Source organism: Psammomys obesus, unplaced genomic scaffold, assembly GCF_907164565.1.
Source record: "Psammomys obesus unplaced genomic scaffold, mPsaObe1.curated_primary_1811, whole genome shotgun sequence".
Taxonomy (NCBI): domain Eukaryota; kingdom Metazoa; phylum Chordata; class Mammalia; order Rodentia; family Muridae; genus Psammomys; species Psammomys obesus.
In genome coordinates, this window is record NW_026586383.1 from 4228213 (window position 1) to 4241908 (window position 13696).

The 13696-nt window shown below is 45.3% G+C and overlaps 1 protein-coding gene across 2 annotated transcripts in view; it reads left to right on the forward strand.

The window, feature by feature from the left end:
* The first annotated feature begins 1732 nt into the window (after positions 1 to 1732).
* The window catches only part of Dync1li1 (dynein cytoplasmic 1 light intermediate chain 1), a 34637-nt gene continuing 22673 nt past the window's right edge, over positions 1733 to 13696 (forward strand). For both annotated transcript variants that reach the window (XM_055601710.1, XM_055601711.1), the window contains exons 1-2: positions 1733 to 1978; positions 2156 to 2229. In XM_055601710.1, coding sequence (XP_055457685.1) covers positions 1833 to 1978; positions 2156 to 2229 — 220 coding nt within the window. In that variant the 5' untranslated portion in view covers positions 1733 to 1832. The remainder of the gene's footprint in view (positions 1979 to 2155; positions 2230 to 13696) is intronic.

Below are 13696 nucleotides of genomic sequence, written 5' to 3' on the forward strand. Positions count from 1 at the left end.
ACTCTGTAGGCAAAGTGCTTGTAGCTTAAGTGAAGATGCCTAGAGTCCACATAAAGCCAGACAAGCAGTGTTTCTATAAGGGGAGGCAAGGGCAAAAGAGTCCTTGGAAGCTCCAGGGTCAACTAGCCTGCATACACAATGGTAAGCCACAATGAACTAACCACAAGAGACCCCATCTCAGACAAGGTGGAAAGTGGGCACAGACACCCATTGTTTTCTTGAGAATGCATGCACACACACACGGAGTAATAGGGCTGGAGAGATGGATCGGCAATTAAGAGCACTGGCTCCTCTTCCAGAGGACCAAGGTCTGATTTCCAACACCCCCATGACAGCTCACAACAGTCTGTAACCCCAGTTCCAGGTGGTTCTTGGGCTTCCACTGGTACGAGGGCACAGGAATGCATGTGGTGCACAGTTATACATCCAGGCAAAACACCCATGCCCATAAAATAAAAATATTTTACAAAAAAAGATTTAAAAATAAAAACACTAATTAACACGGGTTGAGCGCCTATAGTTTCTAGGCACGGTTGTAAATTTTTTACATGGGTCACCCAATTTAATCTTCCTTTTAGATAATCTTTCCTTTAATCTTTCCTTACAGATAAAAAAAAACCTGAAATTCTGAGACAGTAAGTCAATCACCAGGGGTTACAAAGCCAATAAACTGAACTCAGATTAGCCAGCCCCCAGGGCCTAGGAAGTGCAAAGTGACCTGTGGCAAATGCAGAGCTTGGCTGTGGATTTTCTTGCTAGCCTAACAGCATCGTTGAGGTCACGTGAGCAACCTGTCTTCAACTATGGGAAAGATGTAAAAAAACCAGACTATCTCTAGCAATTGCTCTTACAGGGTGTATGACAGCCTGAAGGCCACCGACTCTTTCTGGAAATAGGCCTCAGGTATTCCAATATGTTGTTAGCCAATACAGTTCTAATAGAGAATTATCTGGGGTGTAGCTCACGTTCTCTGTGCTTGCTGTATTAACCACCTGACCGAGGGATCACTCGTGTGTGTGTGTGTGTGTGTGTGTGGGGGGGAATGTCTCTTCGAATCTCACAGGGGACATCTCAGACATCAAGATCAGAGGCTAGCGTGGTGACGTGCAACTGGTAAGCTCCCTCAGCTCTTGGGGCGAGTTGGCAGGAAGATCAGTTAAGCGTCCAGCCGGGACTACATTAAATTCCCATTGGGAAAGCAAAACAAAACCCAAAATCCATCAAGACCATTAATTTTACAAGTGTTGTCAACATTTATCCGTCACGCAGCTGCATAGAAACTGAAACTGGAAGAACCGGCTCCAGATGTGGGTTCAGCTTGAGGTACTCCTGTCCGTTGAGAAGGTGAGGAGAAAAGGCCAGAAACTCAGGACAGGCGTAGGGAAGGCTGCAGACCCCGCCGTGGCCCCTCTGAACGGTGGGCAGCGCAGGATATCCAGGTCGGTCCCAGCTTACCGCCCCACTGCAGGGTGGGAGGCTGCGCCGCTCACCTGACTTGTCCTGGCCGCCTCGCTGCCGCAGCCCAGGTGACCGGTGGTGGCACGTCGGGCGGCGGTTCAGCTTGAAGATACAGGGAAAACCAGCACGGCCACTACAGAGCCGGAGGCACTTCGGCCCGCGCATGCGCAGACTGCTGTACCCTGACCTAGCGCGCACGCGCAGCAGGTAACCCCGCCCCAGGCCCCGCCCCCAGGCTTGGTTCCCGCCCCCGCAGGCGCGGTCAGCTCCGGAGCCCCGAACGCCCATATCCGGGTTCCCTCCGCCGCCGCCGCCGCCGCCGCCGCCGCCTCGCTCTTTCAGCCCTGTCAGGAGCGGTGTGATTCCCGACCAAGATGGCGGCCGTGGGGCGAGTCGGCTCGTTCGGTTCCTCTCCACCCGGGCTCGCCTCGACTTACGCCAGCGGGCCCCTGGCTAACGAGCTGGCGTCGGGCAGCGGCGGCCCCGCGGCGGGCGACGATGAGGACGGGCAGAACCTTTGGTAAAGACCGCACCCCTCTCTGGTCCCCCGCGGGTTATCTCCTCGCCGGGGCGGACGCCTCTGGGATCCCGGTGCCCCGCGGGAGCTGGGAGCCGGGCGGGGCCTCCCGGGAGCTGGGGCCGGCCGTTCCCGTCCTCGGCCGGGCCCGGCCTCAGCCTGCGCTTTGCTCCCCGTTAGGTCCTGCATCCTCAGCGAGGTGTCCACGCGCTCGCGCTCCAAGCTCCCGACCGGGAAGAACGTGCTGCTGCTGGGTGAGTGGTCCCCGCTGTGGCCGGGGGTGCAGGGTCACCCATCCGCTCGCCCACTCTCTTTGTGCGGACAGCCGGGGCGGCCGCGCCCCGCCTCCCGGCCTGCGGCTGACAGCTGGGGGGCTGAGGGGATCCTGGTTCTCCCTGCCCGGACCCTCCGGTCCTTTCTCCTCCCTGGGATGTGGGATGAGCCTGTCATCTCCTCCGGGAGAGACAGAATGAACCTAACACCCATGGGAATGGGAATCCCAGCGTTCTGGGGTTCTACCTAGAAAAACGGGGACAGTTTTTCCTTTCATAACAGAGGTTGGTAGCAGGCGGGCTCTTGGTGCTCGAGCGCAAATGCATGCCATTAATATTTAATAGCTGACTCTTTTGTGTAATTGACAGGAGCCAGGGACTGGGTCGTGATGAGTGTTATTTGAATCAGCGTTCTCCCGTTCTCTCAGTGCTGTGTGCTCGGGTTGCAGTTGCCTCTTTTTAACTGTCACCTAATAACTCTGAAATTTGTAAAGGGCAGTAGAACAGCGTTCTCATTTAGTTCCTTCAGCGGGATGGCTAGACTAAGGGAGACATGTCTCTCCCTTTCTCTTAGGTTTATTTATTTATTTTTTTAATCTCTACTGCATGGAAAGTGGGGATAAAGGACCAAGGGACAATGGACAATCCCAGCTCCACAGTTTTGTAAGTGTTTCCAGAAGGAATACCCCTCCCCCTTTTTATAATATGCAAGATATTGGAGTGTATAATAGGTTGACAGTCATATTTTAAAACTTTGATGTGGGTGTCTCAAACCTTTAGCCTCTTGATTTTAGCCAAGAGGTTGAGAAGCTATGCCTGAAGAGTATGTATGTCTAAAAATTGCTACCTGAGGGGCTCCTCAGTTGACGATGAGTGAGGAGGTGGGAAGAAATGACTCATTTTTCTATGACCTTCTACTAATACATGCATATGTCTTTGTGTTGTATAAAGCTGTGGTCAAGCTAGTTGAAAAATCAGCATTGTTCCTGACCTTTCTTTTCCTGTGATTGAAAGCACCACGTGCAGATAGCCTAGACTGAATAAAGGCCCCTGTCATATATGAACTCTGTGATCTTAAGCAAGTTGATTGGTGTCTGTAAGCCTGGGCGCCTTCATCTTTCAAATGAGAGTTGTGGAAAGACAAGTGCCTGCCTCCTGGAATTGTGGGAGGGTCAGATGATGCACTGTGTAAAGCCAGCCAGGCAGTCTATGAGAGGGACATGACCGAATGAGAAAGCATTCCTGGGAAGTCTTTAACAAGTGAATTAGGGCCGGCAGTTGAGTTGTGCCCAGTAAACCTGTCTTCTTCCTTAAGAACAAGAAAGGATTACTGCCCAAATGAGAGCTATTGATAGGGCAGAGATAAAATAGGGTTCCAAAGCAACAAAACAAAAACCAGTTCCAGAGACCGTTTTTAATTACTGATGCAGACAGATCACTGCTGATTGCTACAGTGAACTTAAGACTGCATGAGCCCCAGGAGGTGGGTTCTGTTTTAGTTACTCTGTAGATTTGGTTACTTTAGATTTCTTTTCAAATCTCACCAGGAGAAATGGGCAGGCTTGTTCCCAACTGGTGTTTTCTGGGTCCTTCTGACACTGGGTCAGGTTGTAAGACTCGGTGAACTTAGTGGCTCCGCACTCCTTCAGCTTCCCCCTGCCCAGGCTAGATTTCCTTTCTTATGAACTTAACCTTTCAGAAAGCTCCATTCGGTTTCCTTATGTAAGCCTGAAATGCCATGTTTTTCTTTCAGTACTGTTAGGGTTTTCTTGAATCCTTTTCAGCTTTGGGAAAAACTAATCATTAATTTTTTTTTAAATACTGTTTATGCAAATACAGTTACTTCCCCAAATTCCTCTAAAGAGTTCCTGGTGGCATTTATTGTCCGGTATTATAGCGGTGCTCAGTCTGTGGTGGTTGAGGAAAGAAATGCACTGTAGGCATTACAGTTGTCCTTGTTATGAGCTTGAGGGTGTCAGGCCAGGGAGGTGCTTGACTCTGATACATCACTCATGAATGATGGTGTTTTGGAGTCTATATTCAAAGAAGAAAATAAGTTGGAGCCCATTAACGAGGCTTTGTGTTTCAGAAATAACCTAGTAAGGAAGGATGATACAGGCCTGGGAATCCCTTACACATCTACATTGCATATCTACACATCATCACAATTTTAACCCTTTGCTTGCTGCTTCACCTTTCCTCCGAGTAGATAATGGAGTCAGAACTGGGGGTGTGCGTATGTGCATAAGGAATTCTCAAAAGCAGGTTTTTTTTTTCTTTCTTTTTTTTAAGATTTGTGTGTGTATGTGTGTGGTGGTGGTGGCGGTCCTATGCATATGAACACAAGTGCTCACAGAGGCCAGGAGTGTCAGATATCCCTGGAGTTGGGGTTACAGGCCTGATTTAGACGCTGGGAATCGAACTCAGGTCCTCAGGAAGGGCAGTATGTTAAGAACAGTATCTTAATCATTGAGCCATCTCTCAAAAACATTTTCATACATATCTGTGATTCTATCCTGCCCAATTTAGAGGATTGATGGTAGCACCAATTTATAGAAAGGGTGATGGTATTTAGACACAGTTAAGTCGGTTCTCCAGACTCCTTATTGTTAAGGGCCCTGGATGGCATGGCACTGGCATAGCTTCGTGACTGGATTGAAGTCCCTTCAAGGGAGATAATGCCACATACAAAACTCTTTACTACTCATTTCTTTGGTTTGTTTGTTTGGCTTTTCAAGACCAGGTTTCTCTGTGTAGTCCTAGCTATCTTGGAACTCGCTCTGTAGACCAGGCTGGCCTTGAACTCACAGAAAGATCTACCTTCTCTGTCTCCCGAGTGCTGAGATTAAAGACATGTACCACCACTGCCTGGCCTCAATGGTTATTTTTGACCCAGAACACCAATAATTAATTAAAGGAAAAAAATCTGGTCTTAAGCTAGTACCCAGGAGGCTAAAGCATGAGAAGCACCAATTCAGGGGCTGTACAGGGAGACCTTGTCTTTAAAAAGAAACTAGGTGATTTGGTGAGCCAGCCAGAGGATCAAGAGTACAAAGCCATTCTCAGTTGTATATTAAGACAACAACAACAAAAAACAAGAGCAAGGGGCTGGAAAGATGGTTCAGCAATTAAGAACACTTGCTTTCAGGGTTTGAGAGACGGCTCAGTGGTTAAGAGCACTGGCTGCTTTTCCAGAGGACCTGGGTTCAATTCCCATCATCCACATGGCAGCTCAGAACTGTCTGTAACTCCAGCTCCAAAGGATCTGGGACCCTCACACAGATACACATACAGGCAAAACACCAATGCACATAAAAATAAATAAATCTTTAAAAAAAAAGAGAGAGAGAGAGAACACTTATTCTTGTAGGTTCAGTTCCCAGGAGCTACATGGTGGCTTCTAACCATCCAGTTGAAGGAGATCTGACACTCTCTTCTGGCCTCCTCAGAGGCACATATATATGTGCAGGCTAAACATTCATAAACAGAAGAAAAAAAGGAGATTCAAGTTCTTATTGGGCTTTGGGATGTGACTTATTGAGGGATATAACTGCCCATGACACTTGTTCTTAACTGTCTGTTTAATCTACCTAAGCCTGGCTCTTAGTGAAGTCCGGAAAGACTATGACAGTACTCGGTCATTCTACACATATCTGTTTATCTTTCTCCTTTTTCAGTAGGGGAGTGAGTAGTAGGGATTGAACCCAGAGCTTCACACATAATAGGCAGACATTCTTACAGCCTGAGCCCCTAAAACTATTAATCTTTTGAGGAGCAGGGATTGAAGGGTTCCATAACTGTGGGAAACATGTTTTTATTAGTTGAATTATGTTGATGCTGTTTCCTAGTCTAGTTGATTATGAGACTAATGTCAGTTGGTGATTGAATGACACAAAGAAGACTGTCTCATATATAGTACAGAGTTGAGGATTAGCATAAAATATGTGCTTAGTATATGTTATGCTAAAACATCTACCAAATACAAAATGTTATGAAGATCAGATGGCATATTGCTGTCTTAAAATAGTCAGGGCAAGCAAAGTTTTTGTAGAGGATCAGACACTAAGTATGTATGCTTTGTGAGTCATGCAGTGTCTTGAAACTCCTCAGTTCTGCTCTTTAGTCACCAAACAGCTACAAATAATACATGAATGAATGAAACATAGCAGTATTTCAATAAAAGTTTGTTTTCAGAAACAGGCAATGGGCCAGTTTTGCTCTATGACCTGGAATCATTGAATTCTCCCTTTCTGTTGCCATTAGTTTTATCCTTAAACAAAGATGACAGTTAATGGAGTTTTTATTGAATGGGTTATGGTATTTGGCACAGAAGATGCTCAGTGAGTACGTGTTGCATGAATTAACTTTTGGTATAGTTGAATAGAGAGTTAAGAATTAAGAGTAGTAGACACATTTCCCCAGTGTCACTGTCAAAAACAGAGATAAACTGGTAGATTGGTTCTTCAGCTGGAGTGAAGTCCAATGAAAGAAAATGCCAACAAAAGGGCTTTGAAAGTTCAAGGGAGAAGCTGGACATGGTAGCACAGACTTCCCTGTACTTGGGAGGTAGAGACAAGAGGATTAGGAACCCTTATTACATAGTGAGTTAGAGTTCAGCCTGGGCTGCGTGAGTCTCGTGTCTCAAAAAACTAGAAAGAAGAATGAAAGAAAGAAAGGAATAGAAAATGCAGACCAGAACCCTGAATTAGGAAAAAAAAAAAAAAAAAAAAAAAAAGATACCACATGGTGTCTTGGTAGCCAGTGGGTGAGATGGGCAAGCCTATCTGTTATTTATTTATTTATCTTATCGATTTATTTATTTAGCTATTTATTCATCTATCTATCTATCTATCTATCTATCTATCTATCTATCTATCTATCTATCTATCTTCCTATTTGAGACAAGGTTTCTCTGTGTAGCCTTGGCTGTCCTGGACTCACTTTGTAGACCAGGCTGGCTTCAAACTCATATCAATCCACCTGCCTCTGCCTCCTGTGCTGAGAGTACAGGTGTGTGGCTACTTTGCCCAGCTTATAAAATGTTTTATAAGCTGACTGGACAGAGGCATTTGTTCCAGCTGCAGGTCATTAAATAAAGTCCTCGAGATGGTGTATGCTAACTTATTTGCACATCTTTATGACAACCAAAGGTCTAGCAGAATACTGTTCATGAACATGTTAAGTCAGGACTGATTGCTAATAAAGCTGAAACTTTGGGAAATTCTGTATGAGCCTACACATGGAAAACCCTTCCACCAGAGATCAAACTCAGGTTGTTGGGCTTGCTTGGCAAGCATTTTGCGTGCTGGGCCTTGCCAGCACAGCTTTATCTCTTCTTATTGAATAATAGTATATTTGGCTGTATTGTAATTATAGTTGATTATAGGTCATTATTGTTACATCTTATTTTCCTTGTACCCAGTATTAGCTTTGGTATAAATTCCTATGGTGGAACTGCTAAGTAACATATACCATAGGGGCTGATAAAGAGCCTTTGGCTCAGTGAGACTTTGACCTCCTGAGCAGAGGAGCATTGACAGCCATTGGGATCAGCATTTACTGGCCCTAGTGCTTATTGAATTAAACTTCTTTTTAATTCCTTCTTAGTGAGAGTTGGAGAAATAACCGAGAATAAGTTCTAAAGTTCTCATGGGATGGGGGTCGCCAAGTGATGGGAACTGTCTTGTGTTGTGCCAGTTCCTGGTGCTGAGGGTCTCCCAGGTGCTGTCTTACAGACAAGGGCATCACAGTTTCATGAGGATTCAAGATTGACTTTGGCTTTTTGCTCTGAACATACTTCTTGATGCTTCTGAGCATTTAGTCTGAACAGGTGTGCATAAAGGTTTACTCATGCCACAAGGCCATTTGCCATTCTAACTGGCCAAGGTGAGAGATGGGAGCAGATCAAAAGCCTCCATCTGGATCCTCCATGGACCTGTGGAGGGCTAAGTGGAGGAGCTGAGCCAAAAGCAGTTGAATGAAAGGCCCCTCTTGAGGCTGGGTTTTGTGGCGCTTGGGATGCAGAGATAGGTGATCTCTGTGAGTTCATAGTCAGCCTGGTTTCATAGGGAGTTCCAGGACAGCTAAGGCTCCATGGAGAGATCCTGTTTCAAAACAAAACAAACTAAAGAAAAGAAAAAGGTCCCATTTGTCACTAGAACATGCTAGTTTATGTTATATCACGAAAGGCCAAGGTCAAATAAAGTTGCATCTGGTTTTTATATGGCAGGTTAGGGATTCCTTCTCACCCCGTAGTGTAGTGTGCTGATCCATTGGGGGTGTCGATGCCAGAGAAGGGGTGTGGCACCAAACCTGTGCTAAGCAGGAGTGCAGTGCCTCAGCAAAAGAGCGGACAGAGACAGAAGACTGCAGAGTACTGTTTGATCCATTGTCATCAATGACGGGAGCTGATCCAGGCACAAGGTGGCCATGTGGCTTTGTGTCCATGAGGGCTGGCAGAGTTTAAATTGCTTTGAGTTTCAGACAGTACCAACACACTTTCTAGCCTGTGAGCACAGGGTGCAGGAACTTACTCGAACCCCTGGGGACGGTGCTGTGCCTTAGTGCTTGGGGAGCAGCTACATCACAGGCTGTGTAGGGAGTCTCACCTTCACAGGCTTCGTGTTTTCATGATGTTCTTTTTAAAGTATTGCCGCTGGTCTTACAGAGGAGTTTGAGTTCTGACATGTCACAAATCCAGTGAATGGTAATAGAAACAGATTTTTAGTCCATCACTGGATATGGGGTCTGGTCTCCATGTAGAAGTTACCTGATGTGTCCAGGTAACTAGCTGATAATAGTATATCACAGAGATCACATCTGAATCTTCACATTCCTCATCTGTATGTTGACATCACAAAGTATATTGGCAGTGGCACATACCTTTAATCCCAGCACTTGGGAGGCAGAGGCAGGTGGATCTTTGTGACTTTGATGCTAGCCTGGTCTACAGAGTGAGTTCCAGGGCAGCTAGGACTGTTGCACAGAGAAACCCTGTCTCATGCTCTCCCCCCCAGCAAAACAAAACAACCCACCAAAGTATCTTACGATGGGCTGATGAGACAGCGCAGTGAGTGAAGGCTTCTGCGCCAAGCCTGATGACCTGAGCTAGATCCCTCACCTCCACATGATGGCAGGAGAGAACCAGCCTCAAGTTGTTCTCTGACACCTCACCCCGTGCAATAAACAAACAACTACATACAACAAGAAAGTGTTGGGCTGGAGAGATGGCTCAGAGATTAAGAGCACTGCCTGTTCCTCAAAGGCCCTGAGTTCAGTTCCCAGCAACCACATGGTGGCCCACCACCGTCTATGATACCTGCTGCCCTCCCTCTTCTGGCATACATGGAGGCAGACACTGTATACATAATAAATTAATCTTTTAAAAAAAGTATCTTGGTATTACATCCCTTTGTTGAATTAGAGATCTTTTTGGAACCACCAGCATACATTTGTGCTTATAAACTTCCTGTGATTTTGTGATCAGTTTGGTTTTTAAATTTGAGCTGAGGACTGAGAATTGATAGCTGTAGTTGCTTTAGAGAAACTGAAGTTCTGTTAAATTCTGTTAAGTGGCTCATGTGAGCAGAGCATTGACAGATAACTTGGAACCTGTGCTTACAGTGGAGCACTTCTCTGTAGTCTGCAACAGCTGTCAGCAAGCCTTTGTCCCTTTGCTCGTTTGTTGGTCAGACATGGGCTTTTCCTGTGCCAATGGGCTCTGAAATGTCTCCAAACTTGTCTAGGGCAAAGCAGTTCCCAACAGAATTTCAGGGATTGACCCATGGTGATTTTGCATGGCCAACAAGCTAAGAATGGCTTTTGTTTCTGTTTTTACCATTTTAAAGAGCTACAGGGGGAGGGGCAGTGAGATGGCTCAGTGAGTAAAAGCTTGCAGCCAAGCCTGCTGTCTGAGTTTGGTCTCCAGGACCTGCGTGGTGAAAGCAGAGGAGCACCTCCCTGCAAGTGGTCCTCTGCCCTCCACATATGCTCTGTGGCACATTTGTGCATGTGCTCATGCACACACACACAGAAGCACAAAATAAATAAAATTATTATTTTTTTAATGTTGGAGTCCATAAAAGACTTTGTGAGAGACCTATGTGACCTGTAGCTTAAATTAATTTCTACCCATTTATATGGAAAGATTCCTAGCATCTGTGTGTGAACATGAAATAACTATTACATTAGTATCTATCTAGGCTCTCTCTCTTTTCTCCTCGACCTCCACTTCTGGAGATGGTCTCCCTATATAGTCCAGGGTAGCAATCCTCCTGATTCTGTCTCCAGAATTACAGGGGAGTGTCAGCACATACAGCTTTACTAGTTTGTTTAAAATATGTCTCCCACTACTAAGGCTGTAGCTCAGTGCTTGCCTGCCTACAGTATATGTGGTCCTATGGTCTATCCCAGTGCTACGAAAAAAGGGAAAGTATGTTTATGTTCTCTTTAAGAAAATCTGTTTTGTTTTGTTTTTTTGAGACAGGGTTTCTCTGCATAGCTCTGGCTGGCCTGGACTCACTTTGTAGATCAGACTGGCCTCTAACTCACATTGTTCTGCTTGCCTCTGCCTTCCTGAGTGCTGGGGTTACAGGTGTGTGCCACCTCTTGGAGAAAAAAAAATGTATTATTATTATTTTTTTTTTTACAGAGAATATTCCTAGATTTTCTGCAGAAAAAAAAGAGATTCCTCCAGAGGTAGGTGGATCTCTGAGTTTGAGGCCAGCCTGGTCTTTATAGTGAGTTCTGGAACAGCAAGGGCTATGCAAAGAAACCCTGTCTCAAAACACACACAGAGAGAGAGAGAGAGAAAGAGAGAGAGAGAGAGAGAAGAGAAGAGACAGGCAGGCAAGCAGGCAGACAGAAAGAAAATCTAGTTTACAAAGACAGGAATTTAGATAAACTTATTTTAACATCACCTACAGGGTACTTGACTTTACAGGGCTTTCACCTTTGTTTGCTTACATAGTAACTCTGCTATATAGATCAGGCTGGCCTGGCACTCAGAGAGATCCTCCTGCCTCTGCTGGGATAAAAGGAGTATGCCACCATGCCTGATGTGTAGCCTCAAGTTTTATAAGCAAGAGCCGTGAGCAGTTTTAATAAATGTGGTGAGGGCCCAGAACAAGCAGTGGCAGATGAGTCTTATTACGAACATTGTGGTGGTGAGTAATTGACATGAATGCTGGGGAAGGATCACCAGTGCCTAACACATGGTTTCTGTAGATGAGGAAGTAGCCAGTTTTGGGAGAGAAGAAAAGGTTAATTTCTTATCTAGGGTTTCCTCAAAAAGCAAGTCCTCTGTGTCCTGCTCGTAGCTAGATAACCTGCCTACAGGAGCGTTTATCTGGCTTGTTGTTTGAGACATGGTTCCCTAGGTTGGCTTGGAACTTACTGTTAGTCCCCGAACTGGAGATAACCTGCCTCACCTCCCTTACCTTCCCAGGGCTGGGATGTGTTCCACCATGTACTACTTGGGCCATTAAGACTTAATCACACGGCTCGAGAGATGGATGGCCTGGTGGGCACAGGTGCTGGCTGCCAAGTCTGATGACCTAAGTTTAAACCCTGGGACCACATGGGAGAAGGAGAGAAGAACGGAGTCCTGCAAGTTGTCCTCTGACTTCAACACATGCTCCCTTCCGTATATGCCTACATACACACACAGGAGAGAATAAATTAGTGTAAAAATAATTTTACTTTTCTTTATGTTGCTAGAAATCAAACCCAGTGTCTTGGGCCTGCTAGGCAATTTCTTTTTCACTGAGCTAAATTCCTACCCTGTGCCTCACTTTGAAGAGTGTATTTATTTATTTATTTTGTGTGTGTGCATGTGTCTGTGTTTGAGTATGTGCATGTGTGATGGATGTCCTTGGGACCCCAAGGAGCATGCTGGATCCCTGGAGCTAGAGTTACAGGTGGGTTAAGCCATTCTACAGGCATGCTGGGAGCTGAACTCCAGTCCTCTGCAAGAGCAGCAAGTCTTCACTGCCGAGCCAGCTGTCAGCCCCATTTCCCAGCTCTATCCAGCCTGCTTACCCACTTCAAGAGAAGTATTTTAAGAAATGGAAACGTGTTGACATTCCTGGTGGGTCATCCTTTTTTCCTAGCTTCTTATTACTTTGGTTTTCAGATCAGTTAACAATAAAAATTTATATACGTGCATGTATATATATATATATATGTATGTATGTATGTTAACAATTATATATATACATATGTTATATATTTGAGACAGGATCTCATTGTGTAGCCTTGGCTGGCTTTAAACTCACGGTGATCCACATGCTTCTGTCTCCAGAGTGCTGGATTAAAGGCGTGCTGACATTATCACATCTGGCCTAAACTATTGTTTAAAATAGGAAAGGGGATTTTTTTAAAAAAAGATTTATTGATTATATATACAGTGTTCTGCTTGCATGTACACCCGCACGCCATAAGAGGGCACCAGATCTCATTATAGATGGTCATGAGCTGCCATATAGTTGCTAGGAACTGAACTCAGGACTTGGAAAAGGGATTTGTGAAGCTTGGGAGAATGGTTGGCTAATGCTGAATTGACGGCAGCTTTTGGTGGCCAGTCTGTGGGAGCCTAGAGAAGAACAGATACTTTGTCACACTCTCTAGGCTGTGGGGCAATGAACAAAACAGACCAATAGGCGGCTTCCTGCAGCTTCTCGGTGAAGACTAAGCATAGCACATGTGTGCTAGGGACTTCTGTGGAGAAAGTCAGCAGGGGGTGAGGAAGGTTGGAGAGGCATATTTTTTATTTCACATTAGTAGTAGTAGTATTAGTATTTTGACCATCAAGCAATATGTTCTACCCAGAACCACCATCAAAATACTAGGTAGGTGCTCTGTCACAGAGCCACAGCCTTGGCCCTGCGTTTGTTTTTTTTTTGTTTTGTTTTGTTTTTTGTTTTGTTTTGTTTTTTTTTTAATTTTGGGAGAGTGAGTGTGTGTGTGTGTTCATGCTCAGTACACAGGTATGCATACCCTGGCATGATGTGGAGGTCAGAGGACATCTTGAACAATTTAGTTCTCTCTTCCTTCTGCCTTGTGGGTCCCAGGAGCTGAGTTTAGGTTGTTTCAGCTTGGTGGCAAATGCCTTTACTGCGGCAGGCCATCTTAGTGGTCCTTTAGTTTTGCTTATTTTAGACTCATCAGACTCCAGTCTCATTATGTTGCCTAGGCTGGTCTTGAACTCACTCTGTAACCAGGGCAAGACTTGAACTTGAAATATTTCTGCCTTAGCTTCCTGAATAACTGTGGCTATGGGTTTGTGAAGCCTATTCCAGACTTATTCTTTTTATTTTATTTTACTTTTTTGTTTTTGAGACAAGATTTCGCTGTGTACCCTAGCTGTACCACTCACTCTATAGACCAGGCTGGCCTCAAATTCAAAGAGATCCACCTGGCTCTGCCTCCTTTTCCCTGTAATTAAAGGCAT